The 24,921-nt window shown below is 37.9% G+C and overlaps 1 protein-coding gene across 1 annotated transcript in view; it reads left to right on the top strand.

Annotated features, from left to right (window-relative positions):
- Positions 1-24,921, top strand: part of Acss3 (acyl-CoA synthetase short chain family member 3) — a 169,623-nt gene that overhangs the window by 103,755 nt on the left and 40,947 nt on the right. Inside the window, exons 8-9 of the mRNA XM_040754956.1 lie at positions 429-580; positions 14,399-14,502. Coding sequence (XP_040610890.1) covers positions 429-580; positions 14,399-14,502 — 256 coding nt within the window. The remainder of the gene's footprint in view (positions 1-428; positions 581-14,398; positions 14,503-24,921) is intronic.

The raw sequence follows: 24,921 nt of genomic DNA on the forward strand, positions 1-24,921 counted from the left end.
TCTTTCTCTATATAATATAATGCTCATATATATTGTGCAATATAGTTATATATCCATACATATTTTATATACATATGTAAGTAGCTAGTACATAATATATATATATATATATCTGTAATTTCTTGACATATAGAAGATTCTATTGTTTCTAATTTCAATGTGATATATATTTCCAGATTTTTATCTTTCAAAAATTTGAAAAAGAATTAAATGCAATTACAAAACTTCCAAGATCCTAAGTGGGAGAAAATAGCCTGGGTATTTTCTTTTTTAGTTTTAAATTATAATAGAACAAGGTAATGTTTTAAAGTTACAATGTGTCGGGAAGCTATGCTTGTTAATATTGCTGTGTTAAATGTGTAGGTATTGAACTGTCCATGAAATATGAGACATTGAGTCAGTGACATTTTAAATGAATCTCATCACAGGGAAAGCCTGTGGGAACACCAGATGCCGGCGCTTATTTCCGTGTGCTTGCAGAGCATGGAGTGGCTGCCTTGTTTACAGCACCGACAGCAATTAGAGCAATCCGTCAACAGGACCCTGGGGCAGCCTTGGGGAAGCAGTACTCTTTGACAAGGTGAAGTAGAGATGCATAGGGTATATTACATCAGAACCTGCGGCCCAAATATAACTGAGCATTGTTTTCTGGTTTTGTAATACCTCCATAGAAAGAGTAAAATACTGAAAATGTTATTAAGAATCGCTCTGTATTTGTAACTCAGATAGTTGAATTAGGAACCTTACTATACATATTTTTAGGTGCAATAGACTTGATTGTTTCAGTTCAACTCAAACCATAACATTTCTCCCTTTTCCCTTCCTTCCTCCCTTCCTACCTTCCTTCCTTCCTTCCTTCCTTGCTTCCTTCCTTCCTTCTTTTTTTGTCTCCATCCTTCCCTTCTGCCCTCTCTCCCTCCTTATCTTCCTCCTTCCTTCCCTCCTTCCTTTCTTTTTTTAAAAACACTGTTTATACTTTTCTTAAAAGGAAAATTCTGATTATGACTTCAGATGTATGCTATCTCACTACTGAACTGTTTCCTGGAAATATTAAAATAAGCATGTCTTAAATAGAGAGAAATGATCCTCAAATACATATGAACAAACATAATGTGACTATTATTATCCAGATTACATTCATTAGTAATGACAGAAATTATTCTGTTTGTAACAACATGCTGTGGATACCTTAGACATTTTTGTGTTATTTGTTGATTTATTTAGTTTAATGATATGTATTTTCAGAAGTATTCATAACAATTTATACCCTCAAGGCCCTTTACATCACTACTGCTTGCTGAAGTCTGTGATATAGGTCATTAATGTCATAAGCTAAAAGAAGATATTTTGATTTTTCTTCAAGAAAAAGGGACGTTGGATTAAGACAGTTTGAATATTTGATGTTAAACGCCATGGTGTTTGAATTTTATATTTCTGTGGCCAGAAGTAAATAAAATAGGTATCATACAATCAGCTACTGAGATAAACAAGAAGGTTTATGTTTGGGAAGGATCTTTAGTTTGTTTATTCATCTTTAAATGCTTTTATATTATGAGACAATAGATCTAGATTTACTAAACATTACATAGGTAATGTAAACAATAGAGTTTCCTTTTGTACCATCATTTATCATATTTCAGTTGTCCCTAGTTCAATGCAGAAGACAGAAAATAGATTTTGGCAAAAAATACTCTATTAGTTATATAGTATCCATACCTTATGACAATCGTAGAGGCTGTGGGAAAGCATTAAGTTAGTTTCTTAAGTGTCTATTCACCAACATAAATATACTTTAATGGTACAAGTATAGGGCAAGGGATTTCATTTGTCAGTATGCTAAAAGGTCTTTTGTTTTCCCCATGTGTTCCTGCTAGTTGTTGTGCCCAAATTCTGAACCTCAAAGTCACCAAGACGCCCATTTCGAAGCAAAACAAAGAGTCTTTTATTGTAGATATTTAAGGAGAGCTAACCCCATTAACTCGGGCCCTTTACCTTGTCACCATGGCGAATGGCTGGAGAAAGACCCCAAGCAACTTCGAGGCAGGGACCTTAAAGGGCAGTGTGAGGAGAGTGTCTAGGGAAATCAAACAGTCTCAGGATTGGTGCGCTGCCAGGTTTGGGTGACCCACCTGGTTGTTATGGCCCATAGGCCCTCCCAGGGCGGTTGCTATGTTCTGCATGTCACTGTTGTGTGCTGTCCATAAAGCACAGCCCTGCCAGCTAACTTCTGTCAGGAGTGGTAAGGCCATGCAAGCACATGCTAGCCTGTAATGGCTGCTAAAATGGGGGACTACATTTACACATCGATTTTTACATGTTATCTTCCACACAATAATGATCACTAAAATCAACACTCTCTAAAATTGATTAAATACTCATAAGATATTAGAATTTATTTTAAGCCCAATGACAAAATCTTTCTCCTTTTCATCCTCCTCTGTCTTTAGGAACCAAGGTATTCATGATGGCACATTTGTCTGTTTTGAGTTGACACTTAGGTATACTAAATGCTTAGAATACTTTAATCTATAAACAACCCAATCTTCGAAATATTCTTATTAATGTGCGAACACACTGTACATTAGCAGTAACATCTTCATATGAAGAATCTGTAAACATTACCCTTATCTTACAAGTGAGTTAAGTTAGGACCGAGGGACTTAAATATCTCTTCAGGAAGAACCTAACAGACAATTTCACTATGACTCACACACTCACTTATCCACACAGGTATACTGTTGCTATTTAGAAAAAGTATAACCTCTCACAAGGCGTTTGGCATTCATGTGATAAAAGGATCTTTTGCTTTTCATATTTATAAGCTACACAAATAATATTACTATTGAACTATTTTAATAGATTTTCACTGTTCAACTAAGAGTTCAGTGAAAACAGAAGATTTTAAGAAATTCCATCTGTTTATTGCAAACAAAGAAGTTGATGTCTAACAAGGTTATTTTTGGGGTTAGAGGCTGATTCTAGAAAACTCTTCAAATCTCATAAAACCAAATGTGCAACATTAAAACCATGTTAAAGACATATAATACTATTTGGTGACACTAACAGAACTTATTTTTCAAGACTTTTATCAAGGAAAAATATGCACATAGGAGGATGGTTAGTGAACCCAAAACAAGCAGTGCCACAGTGATGAGATATATAGTTTTGTAACCATCTATACAACCATTATGGAATGCTGTGTTTGAGGAGAAGCCAACATTAATGAGGTAATAAAAGAAAATAATTGTTAAGAGTTATTGAAAATGCAATGAGCGTTTTTGTTGTATATTGAGAAAACATAAGAGAGCTCACTTTGTGGGAAGGTATTGTGAACTATGAAATGTTGGATTCACTATAAATCCCTTTTATATAGGAAAACGGTGTTGTGTTTAGAATATGATATATTCCTACATTTATAAGAAAACTTATTTATAGAGAAGTGGCTTGACAACTAAATGAAATGACAGTCTTTTAAGTAGATGAATGTCATGGCACCAACTGCTTTATAAGTACAAAAAATAGTTTTTTTCCATATATCATATAAAAATACTTTTAAATTAGCTTAACACATCAGGGTTATAAAAGAAATAAGCATGTGCTATTATTCACAATGACATTTTTAAAGTATAAATCAGAAACCATTGTTGGTTGGTTTTACACTTTTTACTATTTATTCTTTGACTCTTTAGGGGTGCCTGCCACCGAGCTCCCAAATAAATCACACATGGAGACGTATTCTTGCTTAGGAATGCCCAGCCTTAGCTTGGCTTGTTTCTAGCCAGGTTTTCTTAACTCTAATTATCCCATATACCTTTTTTCTTTTCTTACTTCTGTGACTCTTACTTTCACTTTTATTCTGATTCTTAATTTAACTTTTATTATGTGCATGGATGGCCCCTAGCGTCCTCTATCAACCCCACCTATCATTTCTCCTGCCTTGCTATTGACCATTTAGCTCTTTATTTGATCAATCAGGTTTTTTAGACAGGCAGTGATACAGTTTCACAGAGTTAAACAAATACAACATAAAAGAATGTAATACATCTTTGCATCATTAAAACAAATGTTCCACAGTATAAACACATGTGACACACCTAAAATAATATTCCATGACAACAAACCAATATGGAAATTTTAATGAAATTTGACACAATAATTTGAGCAATTGGCCATCAAAATAATAAAGACTTCTGTGCCAAGAGATTTTCATAACCTATATAACCATTAAATATTTAATTTATGGAGTTTATAAGCCCTCTCCCTAAGGAACAGACAACTACATAAAGAAATGAGTGTAGTAAAATGAATTCATGAAGAAGGATGCTAGAGCATGAGAAGATTCCAATTTCACAAATACATGAGAAAATTAAAAATTAAATGAGATGGCATTTTATTCCCACCATAAATTGAAAAACTAAAGCATATATCAGTGACCTTTCTAACAAGTGTATAATACATCAAGGCTGTTCTTATATTGCTGATGAGAGTTTGAACAAGTGCCGCTAATAATATGTTTATACTATGGTCAAACCTTTGTTGCTCTGGAGGCATGATGATGAGAGAAGTATAATGCTGTTCCCCACCTCAGAGAATAGGCTGTTGCCATGGGATGCTACTCCAGGGCCCAGAGTCAATACCACATGCTTTCTCATCTCTCCAGAGACTGAGCTGCCACTGTGTCTGTTAGAATTTATACCTAAATTCCAACTATGCCAGATTCTGCATAGCAAGGCGCTGAAACATTTTCTTTCTTTCCTGTGCCATCCCAGGCAGTACTTTATGACTTCCCCTACCACCATTATCAGAAGCACAGTTCCATCCCATCTTCCAGAGTGTATGCTGCGGATGTATGCCACAGACTTACACACACAAAAATCAACTTGTGCCTCCTTAATAATATTCTGCTTCCGGGAATCTGGCTTCACAGCCTCTTCATGTTTCTGGATCCCAGTGTTCTTATGAATGTTATAAGCCAACTCAGACCCATTAACAAAGAGACCCCTAAATACTTTTTCCTAATTACCTATGCAGCCAGAATCACTGTGACCAACTCCTACAACGTCAATCATTAAAGCATTCACAACCATTGCTCACATTATTATGACCAACCAACCAGCATCCTAGGGCACCTCTGAGAGGATTCTCTCCAGAAGCCACCCAGTACTGTTTGTGCAAAGCGACTTAAGTCTTTTAGTTTTTTAAGATTTACTTATTATGATACAGTGTTCTGCTAGCATGTATGCCAACATGCCAGAAGAGAGCACCAGATTTCATTATAGATGGTTGTGAGCTACCATGTGGTTTCTGGGAATTGAACTCAGGTTCTTTGGAAGAACAGTTAGGTCTCTTGACTTCTGAGCCATCTCTCCAGCCCTAAGTAACTGAAGTCTTAGACACAGATGTAATGAGCAGACCCAAAGAACATGAAAATCAGAGATATGACAGCTCCAACAAAATACAAGATTTTACAGCAGCTTACCTCAAAGAAACAGAAATCTGTTAAGTGATGCAAACGAAATTTAAAATTCTTCCCTAAGTATAAACTCAACAAAATTAAGAAAATGAATAGACAGTTCAATAAAATTAGGAAATAGTTCATGACCTAACACATGTAAGCAGTTCTTGAGGATGAATAATTCAGTCAGTTAGAGAGAATATATACCTGATAGTTTCAACAATAAATTAGATGGAGCAGAAGAAAACTTGAAATGGAAGCTATGAATTTTTTAGTGGCTTGGGGACTAAAAAGAAAACAAGAATCAAGAAGAGTAACATTAGTAGATGGGCACTGAGAATACCATGGAGCAAACAAATATTTACATTATGGGATTCAGTGGATACAAAAGAAGTAACATGAAGATCATTTATTAGGAGGTAAGAGAATTCAGATCTATGGCATCCACAGTTCCTCAAATAAGCCAGTTTATTATACCTATTTTACAGATGCATAGATTTTATCATTTTTGTTTAATTGGTTAAATTGTAGGTACTTTGAAGTATATATAATTAAATTACTAAACTTAGATAATTAACATATGGATATATTATCTCATGTTGTTATTGGTTTCTTCATTTTCAAGACTTTGTTACATTCTTAGTGTCTGTCACTGTTTCACAGTGTATGTCTTCAATGAATTAGTTCTCTCTGACTGTAAATTTCTACCTTGTATTTGAATCCCCTAAACTAGTTGGCTCCAAACCTTCCCAGGTCCCTGTATGAAGCATTACAAATGTGCAGTAGTCCAGCAACAGCTGAATAATTTTCAGTCTTTTCCAAAATGCAATTGTTATCTTACTTATATGCATATGTAAATATTGTACACACCTATTGGTATTAGCCATGTGTAAGAGATTGGAATGTAGAATGTAAGGAAATAATTTCCAAAAGTTGTACAATAATTTCATACCTATTTTCAGTGTATGATTGGCCTAGTTTTGTGCCTTTATTAGAACATTATGTTTTGATCAATTTCAAAAATTTGTTTTTCTGATTGTCTTGTGGTAACAGCATATTAAGCCCTCAATTTGCATCTCACAATGTTAATAATTTTTATTGGTCATTTGAAAAATTTCTGTTGTCAAGTATTTAAGAAATTATGAAGTCTTTCAATGAATCTATATATATCTATCCTTCTATCTGTCTTAATTTGTAAGTGAATTTCCTTTCAGTACCTTACTGGCAGTTTTGATTCAATGTATATATTTCACCAAAATTTCCTTTCTGTTTAGTGCTTTCTTGGGCAATTTAATACACTTTATGTAATCTAATATCAGGAGACATTTTTCAACATCACTACTTTAGAAATTCTTTATTTCACTTTTTAGCTTAGAATTATTATCTGTCCTGAGCTGACTTTTGAAGATGACACCAAGAGGTGTTTAGTTAAACCACTTATTTCAGCCAGTATTAAAGGTCCCATCTCCAAATATAGTCACATTCTGAATGATGGGGGTAAAACCTTCAAGATATGAATATATGGAGACATGTTCTTTTTTTCTAGGACTTCAGATGATTGTGTACATCGTTCTTAACATATGCAGCATAGATATTACTCTTTGTGTGTGTGTGTGTGTGTGTGTGTGTGTGTGTGTGCTGCAAGCAGGAACACAATGTTCTTAAATCACAGAGGCAGGCTTATTTAATACTATAGGAACTGTTTGGTAAATATATAGAGAGCAATAAGGCATTGTCAGAACAGAAGCAGACTGCATTGTTCAAGAAGAGCAGGCAGGTTTTTTTGTTTGCCGAATATTTTTCCTTTGATGGTAATGAATTTACTGCTCATCCACACATTCTTCCTTCTGACAGACAGACCATGAGAGCAATGACCATGAAAGAAAAACAGCCTTTCTTTCAGTGAATCACTAACAGGGTCAGCCTGGTCCACTTTTCTCTTTGTTCTTTCTACTCTAGGGCACAGTTTGCTCTGTCAGTGATGTTAATTCTCCTTCATCCTCCAGTAACCCAGATACCTTGTGATAGGAGTCTGCTTGACCCCAAAGGCTACAACAATACTTCTTTATTAGCCATTTTTTTCTCCTGTGTGTGTTTCTCAGAATAGAGAAAATAGGTTCTTGAGATCATAGTAATTTCTCCTAAAGGAACTCATAAGTAAGAATCATATGTATGATCACATATGCGGCCTTTGTGGGTATTTTTTTGTTTTTTATTATCATTTTTTATTTTAATTTTAAATAGCTTGTTTTACATGTCAATCCCAGTTCCCTCCCCTCCTCCCGCTCTCCCCTTCCCCTCACCCTCCCACCCTATTGCCAAATCCTTCCTCATAGGGGATATCTAGAGTCTGTCATTTTACTCTGGGTAGGGTCCAGGCACTCCCCTAATAGTCCAGGCTGAGAGAGCATCCCTCTTTGTGCTATAGGCACACGATGACTGTTTGTATTCCAGGGATAGACACTGAACCACAGTTCAGGGCCCCATAGGTTGCCCAGGCCTTCTGCTGACACTCACATTTGGGGGGGTCCAGATCAGTCCCATGCTGGCCTCCCCACTGTCGGTCTGGGGTCCAAGAGCTCTCCCCTGTTCAGATCAGCTGTCTCTGCTGGTTTTGCCAGCCCATTCTTTGCCAATTTGCTCATCACTCCTCTCTCTCTGTCTCTGGGTTCCTTGGGTTCAATTCAGCGATTAATTGTGTTTGCCTCTGCTTCCATCAGTCACAGGATGAAGGCTCCTGGATGGTTATAGACATCAAGTTCATTATCAGGAATGGGCATTCGAGGTGGTCTCTCCACTATTGCTTAGCTTGCCAATTGGTGTTATCCCTTTAGATCAATCGAGGTCACTCTGGTGCCTGATCTGTCTTCTATCCTATGATTCCCTCTTCCCCCTATTCTACCCCCACCCACTCAACTTCCTGTTCCCCCATGACCAACTCTCTTCCTCTTCACCCCCTCTCTTCTTCCCAGCTCCCACTCCCCCCCACCCCTCGCCGTGTTCCCCATCCATTCAGAGGATCTTGTCTCAATCCTCTTCTCTTGGGTACTATGCATATATGCATATCTTTTAGGTTCTTTCCAGTTTCCCAGACTCTCTATCAGTGGAAGTGCAGACTGGCACTATCGTGATCCATGTCTAAAATCCATATATGAGTGAGTACATACCATGTTTGTCTTTTTGCGACTGTGTTACCTCACTCAGGATGGTTTCTTCCAGTGCTATCCATTTACCTGCGAATTTCAAGATTCCATTGTTTTTACTGCTGAGTAATACTCCATTGTGTAAATCTACCACATTTTCTCTATCCACTCTTCAGTTGAGGGGCATCTAGGTTGCTTCCAGGTTCTGGCTATTACAAATAATGCTGCTATGAACATAGTGGAGCAGATGCCCTTGTTGTATGAATTTGCCTGATTTGGATATATGCCTGAGAGTGGAATTGCTGGGTCTAGTGGTAGATTACTTCCCATTTTCCTGAGGAATCTCCATACCTAATTCCAAAGAGGCTGTATGAGTCGGCACTCCCACCAGCAGTGGAGGAGTGTTCCCCTCTCTCAACATCCTTTACAGCATAAATTGTCTTTGGTGTTTTTGATTTTAGCCATTCTGACAGGAGTAAGATGGTATCTCAGAGTTGTTTTGATTTGCATTTCCCTGATGGCTAAGGATGTTGAGCACCTTCTTAAGTGTTTCTTGGCCATTTTAGCCTCCTCTATTGAGAATTCTCTATTTAGTTCTGTACCCCATCTTTTAATTGGATCCTTTGGTATTTTGGAGACTTGTTTCTTGAGTTCTTTGTAAATTTTGGAAATTAGCCCTCTGTCAGATGTAGGGTTAGTGAATATCTTTTCCCATTCTGTGGCCTGCCTTTTTGTCTTTTTGACTGTGTCCTTTGCCTTGCAGAAGCTTTTTAGTTTCAGAAGGTCCCATTTGTTAATTGTCCATCTCAGTTCCTGTGCCACTGGTGTTATATTTAGGAAGTGGTCTCCTGTACTAACTCGTTGAAGAGTATCTCCCACTTTCTCTCCTAAAAGTTTCAGTGTGGCTGGATTTATGTTGAGATCTTTGATCCATTTGGACTTAAGATTTGTACAACATGATAAACATGGATCTATCTGGAGTCTTCTGCATACCAGTACCCAGTTATGCCAGCACCATTTGTTGAAGATGCTTTCTTTTTTTCCATTGTACAGTTTTAGCTTCTTTGTCAACAATCAAGTGTTCATAGGTGTGTGGGTTAAAATTAGGGCTTTCGATCCGGTTCCATTGGTCTACCTGCATATTTTTGTGCCAATACCAAGCTGTTTTCAGGACTAAAGCTCTATAATAGAGCTTGAAGTCAGGTATGGTGATGCCTCCTGAAGTTACTTTATTGTGTAGGGTTGTTTTGGCTATCTTGGACCTTTTGTTTTTCCATATAAAGTTGATTAATGTTCTTTCCAGGTCCTTGAAGAATTGTGATGGAATTTTGATAGGGATTGCATTGAATCTGTAGACTGCTTTTGGCAAGATTGCCATTTTTATTATGTTGATCCTACCAATCCAAGAGTATGGGAGATCTTTCCATTTTCTGGTATCTTCTTTGATTTCTTTCTTTAAGGACACAAAGTTCTTTCACTTCCTTGGTTAACATTATCCCCAGATATTTGATGCTGTTTTTGGCTATTGTAAAGGGTGATGTTTCTCTGATTTCTTTCTCAGGCAATTCATCATCTGTATATAATAGGGCCACTGATTTTTTTGAGTTTACCTTGTATCCTGCCACATTGCTGAAGGTGTTTATCAGCTCTAGGAGTATCCTTGCGGAGTTTTTTGGGTCAGTTATGTAAACTATCATATCATCTGCAAATAGTGAAAGTTTGACTTCTTCTTTTCCTATTTGTATCCCCTTTATCTCCTTTTGTTGTCTTATTGCTGTAGCTAGAACTTCAAGTACAATATTGAAGAGATATGGAGAGAGTGGACAGCCTTGTCTTGTTCCTGATTTTAGAGGAGTTGCTTTGAGTTTCTCTCCATTTAGTTTGATGTTAGCTGTTGGTTTACTGTATACTGCTTTTATTATATTCAGATACGTTCCTGTTATCCCTGATCTCTCTAGGACCTTTATCATGAAGGGGTGCTGGATTTTGTCAAAAGCTTATTTAGCATCTAGTGTGATGATCATGTGGTTTTTCTTTCGCAGATTGTTAATATTAATGTTAATATGGTGGATTACATTGATAGATTTTCTAATGTTGAACCATCCCTGCATTCCTGGGATGAAGCCTACTTGATCACGGTGGATGATTTTTCTGTTGTGTTCTTGAATCCGGTTTGCGAGTATTTTATTGAGTATTTTTGCATCGATGTTCATGAGGGAAATTGGTCTATAGTTCTCTTTCTTAGTTGTGTCTTTGTGTCGCTTGGGTATCAAGGTAATTGTAGCCTCATAGAAAGGGTTTGGCAGTGAGCCTCCTGCTTCTATTGTGTGGAATACTTTGAGGAGTATTGGAATTAGCTCTTTGAATTTCAGGTAGAATTCTGCACTGAAGCCATCTGGGCCTGGGCTTTTTTTGTTTGGGAGACTTTTGATGACTGCTTCTATTTCATTAGGGGTTATAGGTCTGTTTAGATTGTTTATCTGTTCTTGATTTAGTTTTGGCAAGTGATATCTATCCAGGAAATTGTCCATTTCCTTTAAATTTTCAAATTTGTGGAGTACAGATTTTCAAAGTATGCCCTGATGATTCTCTGGATTTCCTCGGAGTCTGTTGTTATGTCCCCTTTTTCATCCCTGATTTTGTTAATTAGCATGCTCTCTCTCTGTCTTTTGGTTAGTTTGGACAGAGGTTTATCTATTTTGTTGATTTTCTCAAAGAACCAACTCTTTGTTTCATTGATTCTTCTCAGTGTTTTCCTGGTTTCTACTTGATTGATTTCAGCCCTCAATTTGATTATGTCCTGGCGTCTGCTCCTCCTGGGGGAGTTTGCTTCTTTTTGTTCTAGAACATTCAGCTGTGCTATTAATTCTCTAGTATGACTGTTCTCCAGTTTTTTCATGTGGGCACTTAGTGCTATGAACTTCCCCCGTAGCACTGCTTTCAAAGTGTCCCATAGGTTTGGGTATGTTGTGTCTTCATTCTCATTGAAATCGAGGAAGTCTTTAATTTCTTTTTTTATTTTTTCTTTGACCCAGGGATGGTGCAGTTGAGCATTATTCAATTTCCATGAGTTTGTAGGTTTTCTGCAATTTGTGTTGTTTGTGAATTCTAATTTTAAAGCATGGTGGTCTGATAAGATGCATGGAGTTCTTCCAATGTTTTTGTAGCTGCTGAGGTTTGATATGTTGCCAAGTATGTGGTCGATTTTAGAGAAGGTTCCATGTGGTGCCGAGAAGAAGGTATATCCCTTTGTATTTGGGTAGAATGTTCTATAGATGTCTGTTAAACCCAGTTGGGTCATAACTTCTATTAGTTCTTTTATTTCTTTGTTAAGTTTCTGTCTGGAGGTCCTGTCTAGTGGTGAGAGCAGAGTGTTGAAGTCTCCTACTATTAGTGTGTGAGATTTTATGTGCATTTTGAGCTTTAGTAATGTTTCTTTCACGAATGTAGGTGCCTTTGTATTTGGGGCGTAGATGTTTAAAATTGAGACTTCGTCTTGATGTATTTTTCCTTTGATGAATATGAAGTGTCATTCTTCATCTCTTTTGATTGATTTTAATTTGAAGTCTAATTTGTTAGATATTAGGATTGCTACACCCGCTTGTTTCTTGGGACCTTGTGATTGGAAGATCTTTTCCCAACCCTTTGCTCTGAGATAACGTCTGTCTTTGATGTTGAGATGTGTTTCTTGTATTCAGCAGAAGGAAGGGTTCTGTCTTCGTATCCATTCTGCTAGTCTGTGTCTTTTTATAGGCAAGTTTAGGCCATTGACATTGAGGGATATTAATGACCATTGATTGATGATCCTTGTTTGTGCTTGATTTATTGTTAGTGAAGTTATTTTGTGTAGTTTCTCATCCTTTTTCTTTTTGTGTTTTGTAAAGTGGGATTATATATTGCCCGTGTCTTTGTGAATGTAGTTATCTTCCTTGGATCTAGGTTTTCCTTCTAGCATTTTCTGTAGAGCTGGATTCATGGCTACTTATTGTTTGAATCTGGCTTTGTCATGGAATATTTTGTTTTCTCCATCTATGGTAATTGAGAGCTTTGCTGGATATAGTAGTCTGGGTTGGCATCCTTGTTCCCTTAGCGTTTGTAGGACATCTGTCCAGGATCTTCTGGCTTTCATCTTTTCCATTGAGAAGTCAGGTGTAATTCGGATCGGTCTGCCTTTGTATGTTACTTGGCCTTTTTCTTTAGCTGCTCTTAATATTTTCTCTTTACTCTGTAGGTTTGATGTTTTGATTATTATATGGTGAGGTGACTTCTTTTTCTGGTTGAGCCTATTTAGTGTTCTGTAAGATTCTTGTATTTTCATAGGCATATCTTTCTTTAGGTTAGGGAAGTTTTCTTCTATGATTTTGTTGAATATGCTTTCTGTACATTTGAGTTGTATTTCTTCGCCTTCTTCTATACCTATTATTCTCAGGTTTGGCTTCTTCACGGTGTCCCATATTTCCTGGATATTTTGTGTTAAGGATTTGTTGGTTTTGAGATTTTCTTTGGTTGACGACTCTATATCCTCTAATGAGTCTTCAACACCTGAGATTCTCTCTTCTATCTCTTGTATTCTATTGGTGATACTTGCATCTGTAGTTCCTGATCGTTTACCCAGCTTTTCTATTTCCAGCATCCCTTCATTCTGTGTTTTCTTTATCATTTGTATTTCAGCTTTCAATCCTTCAACTGTTTAAGTTGTTTCCCTAATTTTTTTGGTTGTTTTTTCTTGGTGCTCTTTAGATTCTTTGAGAGATTTGTTTATTTCTTGAATTTTCCTCCATTTCATGAATTTTTTTGTTTGTTTTGTCTTTTATTTCTTTAAGGTATTTCCTCGTTTCTTCTTTGAGGGTCTCCATCATCTTCATGAAATAATTTTTAAGGTCTGTCTCCTCTTCTTCGTCTATGTAGTGCTTTTCTGGTCTTGCTGGTGTTGGATCCCTAGATTCTGGTGGGGTCATGTTGGTGTTTCTATTGCTGAGTGAGCTCTTATTCTGTCTTCTTCCCATCTCTTCTTCCAGTGGGTGCTGGTGGGGTCTTTCCGTCTCCACTGGTCTCCTTCCTTCCTGCAGCTGAAGCTGGGGATGCTGACACCGAGTTTGGGGCCTAGAAGGGCTGATGTCTTTCCTGAAGCTGGACTCACTGGGGTTTGGGTCTTGGAATTGCTGACGTCTTTGCTGTGTGGGCGGGTCTCCTGAAGCTGGACTCACTGGGGTTGGGGTCTTGAAAGGGCTGATGTCTTTCCTGTGTGGGCGGGTCTTCTGAATGCCAGGAGCGACCTGGAAGATCAAGGGGATGGGTGTTGGGCGGGCCGTCTCCACCAGAGACCCAATCTCACCTGAAGCTGGACTCGCTGGGGTTGGGGTCTTGGAAGGGCTGATGTCTTTCCTGTCCTTTGTGGGTATTTGTGAGCATATTCCTTCATAAGAATAAAAGAGGGAAATTAGAAGTTAAAATTAGCAAAGCTAATGTCAAGGGGGGAAGGCTTTTAATGTGCTCATTAGAGGAATATGACAGGTACATTATAAAGTCAACTCAATTGCCCTTCTCAAAGCTGAGCATCTATCTGTAGTTCTGGGTTTTGCTTTTGAAGTACTTCAGTGCTGTGAACTACATGTGGTTACAATGAATGCACCCAAGTAATTTACTTTACTGTCCTACTGCATGGTACTCTTCTAAAAGGCCATTTTTACTGATGTAACTGATGTGGTTAGAGTCCAACTGATTTTTTTCTAACATAAATGAAATTATTTGATTTAATTTTCTGTGAATACTTGGAACTCACTGTCTCTCTTATTTTCAGGTTCAAGACACTCTTTGTGGCAGGGGAAAGGTGTGATGTGGAGACCCTAGAGTGGTCCAAAAAGGTCTTCAGAGTCCCTGTTCTAGACCATTGGTGGCAAACAGGTAACTGTTCCCTAAACCTTTCCTAAAAACTGCTGAAGTCCTTCAGAGCCCTCAGTGTACTGGAGGAGGTTCTTAGTCATGTCAATCAGGATCCACCGTTCTGATTTTAGTAGAAATAAACCCCCAAATATCACGGTGTCAATAATTCAACTAAAATAACCAAATTTACAATTTTGGTTATTTTAGTTGAAATGGTGTAGGCTTCAACGGATGTTGTAACGATACGGGACACACAATTACTGAAAGTAAAGCTAAGTATTTAATGTAGAAATTACTCACAAGATACCAAACCCAGAGGAGCCAAGCAGTTTTCAGCTGCCGGACCGGAAGCCGAACTCCAGGAAAAAAGAGCGAGACTTCCTGTGTGCTGTCTTTTATGCCTTCCCCCCGTAACGCCCCCTAGCGTAGTTCTGCCTAAGTACGTATACGTCTTTACGTCCAGCCGTATACGTCTTTAGTCCTGCCTAAAGTGGGTGGGGTTAGCGGTGTGGTAAACCGCCCTTTTATTACCTCATCTGTATGCGCCTCTAATAAGTCACATGTTTAATGGCGGCATCAGACTTCCTCCTACAATTCCCCTTTTAGTCTAAAAAGGACAACTAACTTGTGTCCATGAACAAAATGTATCAAACATCTATTCTATCTACCTAAACTTATCTGAAAGAAACACCCAAATATGAACACCTCCTTCCAATCCCAACTCTAAAAATAATTGAAAACTAACACTAACAGGTGTAAACTATCTTATAATATCAATAGTAGGGAGAGGGGGGCATGGAATTCTCAAAACTACTTCCTGCTGAGATGGGACGATGATAATCTCATGGGGACCTGTGAGAAGAAAAATGTTAGTATAACAAAATCTCAGTAGATCAGACAGTCTCTGTATGGCAGGAGATGCTTGATTGAAGTTCCTGACTGAGGTTCTAGTGTTGATTGAAGCTCTCATCTTGAAGCTCCTGCCAGATTGTAGAAGATGTGCTATTTCAGTTTCTTGGTCCGGAGTTGTGTAGAGTGATGTAGTTTCAAGCCAGTTTCAGGATAGTGCTTGTCAGGTGGAGGGCAGTTCAGATGCCTCCAGTCGAATCAGGTGAAGTCAAGGAAGTGGATCCTCATTCTCTTTCTGAAGCAGTTGAAGATTGCTGTCAGGAAATCCCTTGTTCTCTGGAAAACTCAAACATTAATGTTAACAAAGAAATATGTTAACTTTCATACGTATGCATACAGAAGATGTGACAATAGGGAAGATGGAAAACCTGGAGGAGATTAGACTGTTCAGAAAAAGAAATCCACAGATAACAGTCCCTCATTTTATTTCTTCTGTCTTATATCAATGGCTCTTTGATATAATACAGGAATTCTGAATCGTATTTAAATAATATGCTTGAGTTTAGAGTAGGAGAGCCAATCCAACTCCAAAGCCAGCTTCAGTTAAATGAATGGGGACTGAGGTATGTGAAGAAATAAAGATAAAAGGGTACTATGAAAAAACAATATAGAGAGATTTAGACTTTGATACCACACAGTGAGTTACTGTTTGTTTGATGGTCCTCAGGGTAGCTATTCATTCTCCTACAGGAATCCATATGTCCAGTATTCTTTGCTGAGTTTACCTGTGAATACAAAAAACAAAACACTTCTCTTTCCTTCTAGGAGGTCACTTTACCCATGGTGGACTATGAATTTGTAGATGGGCTGTTATCTTCCTCCTCCTGAGATGTTTTCTGTTCTGATCAAATTTTAATTAATTTTGATGGAACCCAAACCTTTTCTTCTCCTGTGGAAACAAAAGCATAACCCCTTCCCCAACGTAACACATATCCTGGTTTCCAGACTGAGGTCATAACATCCTTAAAATACACCGGTTGGTTCAGTTCAGAAGTCTTCTCTGTAGTCCAGTGTCTTTCTGCTGCAGTTTGTCCTTTTTCATCAGCATTAAGAAAATTCAACGTTAGTAAAGCATTGTGTAACCTGTGTTTAGGTGTCTTTGTTTTCCCTGGCTGTTTATGAAGCATCTCTTTTAAGGTTCGGTTAGATCTTTCAATTATTGCTTGTCCTGTGGGATTGTAAGGTATACCAGTTACATGTTTTATATTATAATATTTGAAGAATTGTTCCAATTTACTGGAGACATATGCTGGACCATTGTCAGTTTTTATTGTTTTAGGTATACCCATAACAGCCATCACCTCTAAGAGGTGTGTAACAACAGAGTCAGCTTTTTCAGAGCTCAGGGCAGTAGCCCATTGGAAGCCTGAGAACGTGTCTATAATATGGTGTACATATTTCAAACTGCCAAATTCTGGGAAGTGAGATACATCCATTTGCAAAAGTTCATTTCTGTGAATACCTTTAGGATTACAACCTGCTGGTAATGGAGTTTGATTGTACAATGAGCAACTGGGACAATTTCTTACTATTTCTTTGGCTTGTTGCCAGGTAATAGAAAATCCTTCTTTAAACCTTTGCTGATAATATGGTGTTTCATATGAAATTCTGAAGCTTCCAACACATTACCTACTAATAAACGATCAATTTCATCATTGCCTTGTGCCAAAGGACCTGGCAGACCTGTATGGGATCTGATGTGTGTTATATATATAGGATGAGTCCTGTTTCTGATGATTTCCTGCAATTGTAAAAACAATGAGGTTAATTCTGTATTATCAGGAACAAATTCTGCAGTCTCAATGTGCAAGACAACTCTTTCTGCATACTGAGAATCCGTGACTATATTGAGAGGCTCTGTAAAGTCTTTAAGTACCATGAGAATGGCATATAACTCTGCCTTTTGTACGGAGTTGTAAGGGCTTTGAACTACTTTACTTATATTTCCTGATTTATACCCTGCCTTACCTGATTTGTTTGCATCCGTGTAGAAGGTAAGAACTCCAGAAATAGGTGTTTGCCTCACGATACGTGGAAGAATCCAAATTGTTTTCTTTATGAATTTGATTCTCTCTGTTTTGGGATAGTTATTATTAATACTTCCCAAAAAGTCACTGCAAGCTATTTGCCAATACTCATTATCCTTCCATAAGGAGGAAATTTCCTCATTCGTTAAAGGTACAATAATTTCAGCTGGGTCTTCCCCTGTCAGTTGATGAAGCCTTAATTTACCTTTTAATATCAAATCAGAGATCTTTTCTATATATGTTTTCAATTTTTTATTCTGTTTATGTGGCAGAAATACCCATTCTAGAATGATGTCTTCCCTCTGCATTAATATTCCTGAGGGGTATTCTCTAGATGGTAAAATAACCAGAATACAGTCCAGATTTGGTCCACATGTGCTTCTAATATTCTCTTTTCTACACATTCTAATTCTTTTTCAGCCTCAGCTGATAGTACTCGTGGGCTGTTTAGGTCTTTATCTCCTTTTAAAGCCATTTTCAGGTGTTTTAAATCATGTCTTTCTACACCAATAATCATCTGTAATTGAGAGATTTCTCCTAATAGTTTTTGAAGATCATTAAGAGTCCGGTAACAATCTCTTCTGATCTGTACTTTCTGTGGTCTAATTTTCTGAGCATCTATTTTATAACCTAAATAGTTAAAAGAATCTCCTCTTTGTATTTTTTCTGGGGCAATTTGTAATCCCCAGCGAGGCAAAATTTCCTTTACTGCCTCAAACATCTTTTCCAAAGTATCCTTATTTGAATCAGACAATAATATGTCATCCATATAATGATATATTAATGAATGTGGAAATTATTTACGAATTATTTCTAGAGGTTTATTCACAAAATATTGACACAAAGTTGGACTGTTTAACATACCTTGAGGTAGTACCTTCCACTGGAATCTCTGTACCAGATGGGAATTATTATAGGTAGGTACCATGAAGGCGAACTTTTCTCTGTCGTTTTCTTGTAACGGTATGGTGAAGAAACAATCTTTTAAGTCTATAACTATAATTGGCCAATCCTTAGGAGTTAGAGAAGGTAATGGCATTCCAGGTTGTAGAGACCCCATAGGCTGAATTACCTTGTTGATGGCTCTAAGATCAGTAACCATTCTCCACTTACCAGACTTCTTGACAACAAAAACAGGCGAATTCCATGCACTAGTTGATTCCTCAATATGTCCAGCATCTAGCTGTTCCTGAACTAACTTCTCCAAAGTCTCTAACTTCTCAGATGTCATAGGCCATTGACCCACCCAGACGGGTTCATCTGTCAGCCATTTTAATGGTAGAGCTTTTGGTTGCTCTGTAGGTTTGGCACTAACATCTTGCTTCTGTACAGCCTGTACATTTGGCATCTGTTTTCTGTACTGTCTTACTATATTCTTTCTACCACTAAGAGCTTGTCTATAATTCCTAGCTGATACAGGAGGAATGTTAATCTGCGTATTCCATTGCTGGAGTAGATCACGACCCCAGAGGTTTATAGCAATATCTGCAACATATGGCTTTAACCTTCCTCTCTGTCCTTCTGGCCCAATAAAGTCAATCCATCTAACGCTCTGTTTAACTTCAGATAGGGTTCCAATCCCTAAGAATTGAACATTAACCTCTTTTAAAGCCCAGTTGGGTGGCCAGGACGGCTGATTAATGATAGTGACGTCACTTCTGGTGTCCAGTAATCCGTAAATCACCCTTTTATTTACCTTAACTGGTAGCTTGGGTCTATGATATTGTATAGAATTTGCCAAAATATATGTTTTGTATCTCCTCCTGATGTAATTGATTCATCCTCTGGAGCTAATGTATTATCCAGTGCCGTATTATTTACAATGGGCAGTGGATCTTCTAATTGTCATGGGAGAGGCTGTCCTCCACTGTCACTGGGAATGACCGGATAATCTTCCTTTTTGGGGCTCCATTGAGCCCCTTAACCCCGTTTCCCGGCTTTAACGATCTACCTTGTCTGTCTATTGTGGAAAAACATTCATCAGTCCAATGGCGCCCCTTCCCACACCTCCTGCATAGACCAGGAGGCTTAGGCCTTCTGTTTGATGCATTCCTGGTAAAAGCATTATGTCTAGGAATGCGTTGTCTACAGTTCCTACTAAGATGTCCTATTCTACCACAGTTAAAGCATGTTGCATCTTTATGCCTATTAAAATTCTTGGAGATTGCCTTCCCTACCCAGGCCTCTATATCATCACAGGTAGGGTATTTGGCATCCTGGTGCCTCCTCAAGCCTGTAGAAATAGCTTCACCTACCCAAGCTCCTGTATCCTGACTTTTACATTCCAGGTTCGCTGTATGTAGGACCCATTCCTCCAATGGCGCTGATCTTATTTTTAATGTCCAAATTACCTGCCTGCATTGAGGATTCATGTTCTCATACGCCAAAGATTCTATAAGGAGACGCCTGGATTCTGGATTCACTACCTGTACTTCTACTGCTCTGGATAATCTCTCTAAAAATTCAGTGAACCTTTCCCTTAGGCCCTGTAATACCTTGGTGTAGGGTTGCATTATCTCTCCTGTTTCACAAACCTTATCCAAGGCATTTAAAGCAGCTGTATCGCACAAAGACAACATGTGCTCGTCATATGCAGATTGAACCTGCGTGTCAGCGTAAGGACCCTCCCCAAGAATCTTGTCTTGGGGTACTTTATGACCGTTCTGTAATTCCTGAATCTCTATAGCTTTTGCTTCTTGCCTCCATAAAGCTCTCCATTGAATTTGACAAGAATTTTTGAGCACTGCAGAGGCTAATTGGGCCCAGTCTTTTGGGTTACTTTATTTACAGTAGCCCATGAGGTTAGAAGCTCTCTGACAAAGGGAGAATGAAGGCCATACAAGACAATGGCCTCCTTAATATTCTTTAGCTCCTTCATCTGTATAGGCTCCCAGTGATAAGCAATGGGACCATTTGATTGTTTTTTCGTTGCTGGTTTTTCTGTTACAGATACTGGAAAAACCATAGGGGAACGCATAGCAACCTTAGGGAAATCATTCCGGCATTTGAGAAGATTTGGGAAACTCCTGTCCTGACCTGTTGCCTGTATTTCTGATTCTGAAGTATCAGATTGAGCGTCTTCTAAATCCTGAAGTCTATTCATCATTGTTTCTCTGAGCTCTTGAAGTTCTTGGGACAAATAATTTTCTAAGGACGTCATGGAATCTTTCATTTTTTTACATTCATCATTTACATGTGATTCCAAATTTCTAATATTCTCATCCTTAGAAAGTACTTCAATAGCATGTAAACTGCCTTCCACAAATGATATTCTATCAGTTAGTTTATCATTGCTCTCAAACATGGAACGATTCTTTTCTGTTAGTATTTCAATTTTATATTCCAGTCTTTGTAATTTGCTAGTGAAATCATCAAACATGGAACCATGTTTTTCGTTAAATGTTTCAACATTATGTTCCAATTTTTCAATTCTATCTGTGGAACACATTTTTCCTGAAAGTAATTCGATTTTGTGTTCCGTCTCTTTAAACCTGTTCGTCAGACCTACATTATCATTTTTAATATCCTGAATATTTTCTACCAACCCTTTCTTACTCTCCTGCAATGAATTTTGCATTTCCTGAATCCTTTGTATTAAGATTTCAAAACTATCCTGCGATGACTGTATGACCTGTATAAGTTTAGTCCTATTTTTGAGCCATTTCATTAACAAAATTATATTGATTATGAAGCTAATAATCACCATCGTGGGTAGGAAGTACCTTTCAGGTAGGTCCTCAACCCTTTCTAAAATCCCATCCATACAAAAAACAAGAAAATTCTTAACATCCTGCATCATAATGTTAGCTGTTGACATTGTATAAAGCAGTTACGTTTGTTACCAGTGGAGTAATTCAGGCCGAAATCAACAGGTTGCCAGCAAAAGAGCACGTGGCCGGAGTCAGCAGGCCGCCAGTAAAACAGCACGTGGCCGCGAGAGAAATCTTGGAATACCGCCTAACCTTACCGGCACGTAGAAGGTGCTGGTTCCTAGTGGCAGGAATCTTGTCTTGCCGAGCGAAGTGGTGAGGAACTTAGCGAAAGGAGAGTCCACGTGTGCCTGGTCGGGCCGAGAGAAGCCGCTTTTCTGGGCGCCTGGATCCGGATTCCAATCCCATTCCCGACACCAAATTGTAGGCTTCAACGGATGCTGTAACGATACGTGACACACAATTACTGAAAGTAAAGCTAAGTATTTAATGTAGAAATTACTCACAAGATACCAAACCCAGAGGAGCCAAGCAGTTTTCAGCTGCCGGACCAGAAGCCGAACTCCAGGAAAAAAAGAGCAAGACTTCCTGTGTGCTGTCTTTTATGCCTTTCCCCCGTAACGCCCCCCTAGCCATGCCCATTGGGCATGGCTAGTGACGTAGTTCCGCCTAAGTACGTATACGTCTTTACGTCCAGCCGTATACGTCTTTAGTCCTGCCTAAAGTGGGTGTGGTTAGCGGTGTGGTAAACCGCCCTTTTATTACCTCATCTGTATGCGCCTCTAATAAGTCACATGTTTAATGGCGGCATCAGACTTCCTCCTACAAAATGGAAACAGTGCAACTGGAAAGGAGGTCTAGATATTTGTTTAGAGAGAGCAATCACTTACATGAACAGCCGGGTCAACACTCTATGGTCTCCGAACCATGGTCAGGATCCAAGAGAAAGATCTTTTTTTTTTTTTTGGTTTCTCGAGACAGGGATATGTCTCTTGCCTCTTCCATGTTCCTCTGTGCATGCCCCATATGGGCGTGGCCAGTATCTCAAGTAGGTGTGCAGCTCTCCCCTCCCCGTTACTATATATTTTCTTTACAATAAATAGTCATTGGGAACAGAATTTCATATTGGGTAGATAAAATATATAAGCTTTGGAAAAAGAAAGCAAGAAAAATAAAAACCTTACTATTTTCTTTCTTTTTTAATATTGATGGCTTGCATATATGTGAGTGAGTCAGTGAGCTGGAATCATGTTTCCTCTTCAGAGGACATATTTTTATCCAATCCTTTAAAAATAGTTGTGAGCCATGGGGTAGGCTAGTAGTCTCAAAATGTTAGTTCCACTCAGTAGAGCAAATTAGACCAAACTATAGATATATAATGTAAAATCAATGCTCCAAACACTGATTTTCTTAGTATCTGAGATAGACTATCAAATTTGCATAAAATTATCAAAGTTTCATGAGGAAGCTTAGTAGAACTCTTAACAATAATTTAAACGCAGATATGAACATTCCTAACGACTGCCTCCCTCACTAGCCCTTGGCTACACATTCCCAGGATTGCTGTGTTTGCAGCCATGCACATTTGTAGGTAGCATTATGTTAAATGTTGGCACCCCTCATAGAAGATCAAGTAGAAAACTAAATCTAAAGTTCAATATTTAATAGTTTGGGTATGTTTGAGCTCATATATTATTTTATATTGTCTCCTTGGATGTTGCTTTTTGGAAAAACATGTTTTCTATACATTTTTGTAATGTGTAATTTAAAATAACTGATCAGAGCACAGAAATGCTTCCTATATAAATGAAAACAATGAGACTGCTGTTTTATGTAGGTTTATTTACTAAAGGAAAATTGGCTACCTGTCTACAGATTTTTAAGTACTTAAGAACTCAAAAGACAGGACTTCAGTTGGAATAATATATAGTATTATAATAATGCAGTATATTAAAACATACTACAACCCCCCCCAAAAAAAACAAGAAAGAGTGTCTATAGTATTGAGTGTTGCCTATTATCCTTTTAAAGTTGTTTTCCTGGACATCACTGGAAGATACAGTGAACTTCTAAACCTTTAACTTTCCTTGCCTGGAAAAATATATACATATACATAGTTAGTGCTTTAAGAACTATGAAAAAAAAACTCACCATAACGTATGAAGCATACTTATTTCTAAAGGCACTAACTACATACTTTTATGTAATATCCCTTTATTTTGCAATCTATTTATTAGCTCTTTTAAAGCAAATCATAGGCCCAGTCATACTTAATAACACAAGATTGCTTAAAGTTGGGAAAATTCTCCATATTTTTCACAGCAAAAAAATGAATGCAAGAATGAAGAAAAAAGTTTCCAGATTACAGTTGAATGCTAGATGATGAAGTTATCAACTGATAGTTAGATGTATACATGTAAGTGCCAGCACTTTCTTACTGGGCCAAGGATACCTGATGTGGCCAGCGACAAATCAAACCAGGCTTGGGTTGGACTTGAAACAACAAACCCTAGGCTGTGACAGTTTTACTGAGCAATCAGACTTTTTATATCCTATCAGAAACAGAATATAGTAGTGATTTTCAGGATCAATACAATAGCAGTTGCTAGGATACAATGATGTCTGCAGGATACACAAGATTAACATCTAAGAACAATTGTTCTGTTAAGCCCCCATGTTTCCTTGTCTTCTAAGAAAACATCAGAGAAACATGAAGTGGCCTGAATGCTTCAGGGCCTCAGGCAGTGCCTGGATTTCTCAGGAACTGGAAGGCAAACAGTGCCCCAGGACAGAATCATGAACTGTAACATGAAAAACCCAGAATGCATGCTGCTCAAGGTAGCTAGGCCAGGGCAACTTCATGGTTCTCTGTAGATACATAGTCAGAACCTTTATTAGCATGGAGAATTATTCTTTCATTTTTAAAATTGTATATTGCAGTAGAGTGTAAAGCAACACTTAATTTTCCAGTTGTCAGTTCTCATTCTTTTAAAAATATTTACTTTATTTTTAGTCATGTGTGTATGTATTTGGAGGGTGCAGGCACATGTGGGCAGCTACTAAACAGTTACAAGACGTTATGAGCTACCGTATGTGTGTGATGGGGATCCGACTCTGGTCCTCTAACAGAGAAACAAGAGCCATCTCTCTCTTTTAAGGTGGTATTAAAGAAATATTAAATCCACAGGAGAAAAAAGATGAATGAATGAGTGATTATTAATTCACCAAGATAAAAAAGGTCTTGATATTTTTAGCACACTGATGAATAATCTTATGTTTCACTCATAAAATAAAGGTTTGCTTGTCTTCCTGAGAAACATGCTACAAAACATCCAGATAATATTCCTAAGAAGTTTAAGCTTTTACCAAAAAGTGACTTTCTTTGCTATAAAATTGAAGTGTTCTAGAAGGCGTCTCCTAATATGTATATGGAAATTGATATTTTATACACTTATAAGTCTTGATGATCCTTCCATATAGATATGTGTGTAAAAGAGTAATGAACTTGACCTTTGGTTACATTAACATATGTATGTAAATGAGTTAAGTGTGTAATTTGCAATTAGTAAGGACTGTTAAGTTACTTAAATTGACGAATAAAATCCACTGGGTTCTGTGATTTCAGCTGTAATCAATCTTTATATAACCATGCTTGTTAAAATGATTTGGTGTTATTCATGTGTGTTTGTGTGTTTGTGGGATATATGCAATGTGTGTGTGTGCTTATGTGCACATGCTTGCAGTGACCAGAGAGGGCTTCTGATCTTTTGGAACTAGAGGTCCAGGTGGTTGTA

This window comes from Mesocricetus auratus, unplaced genomic scaffold (genome assembly GCF_017639785.1).
Source record: "Mesocricetus auratus isolate SY011 unplaced genomic scaffold, BCM_Maur_2.0 Super-Scaffold_100011, whole genome shotgun sequence".
Lineage (NCBI taxonomy): Eukaryota > Metazoa > Chordata > Mammalia > Rodentia > Cricetidae > Mesocricetus > Mesocricetus auratus.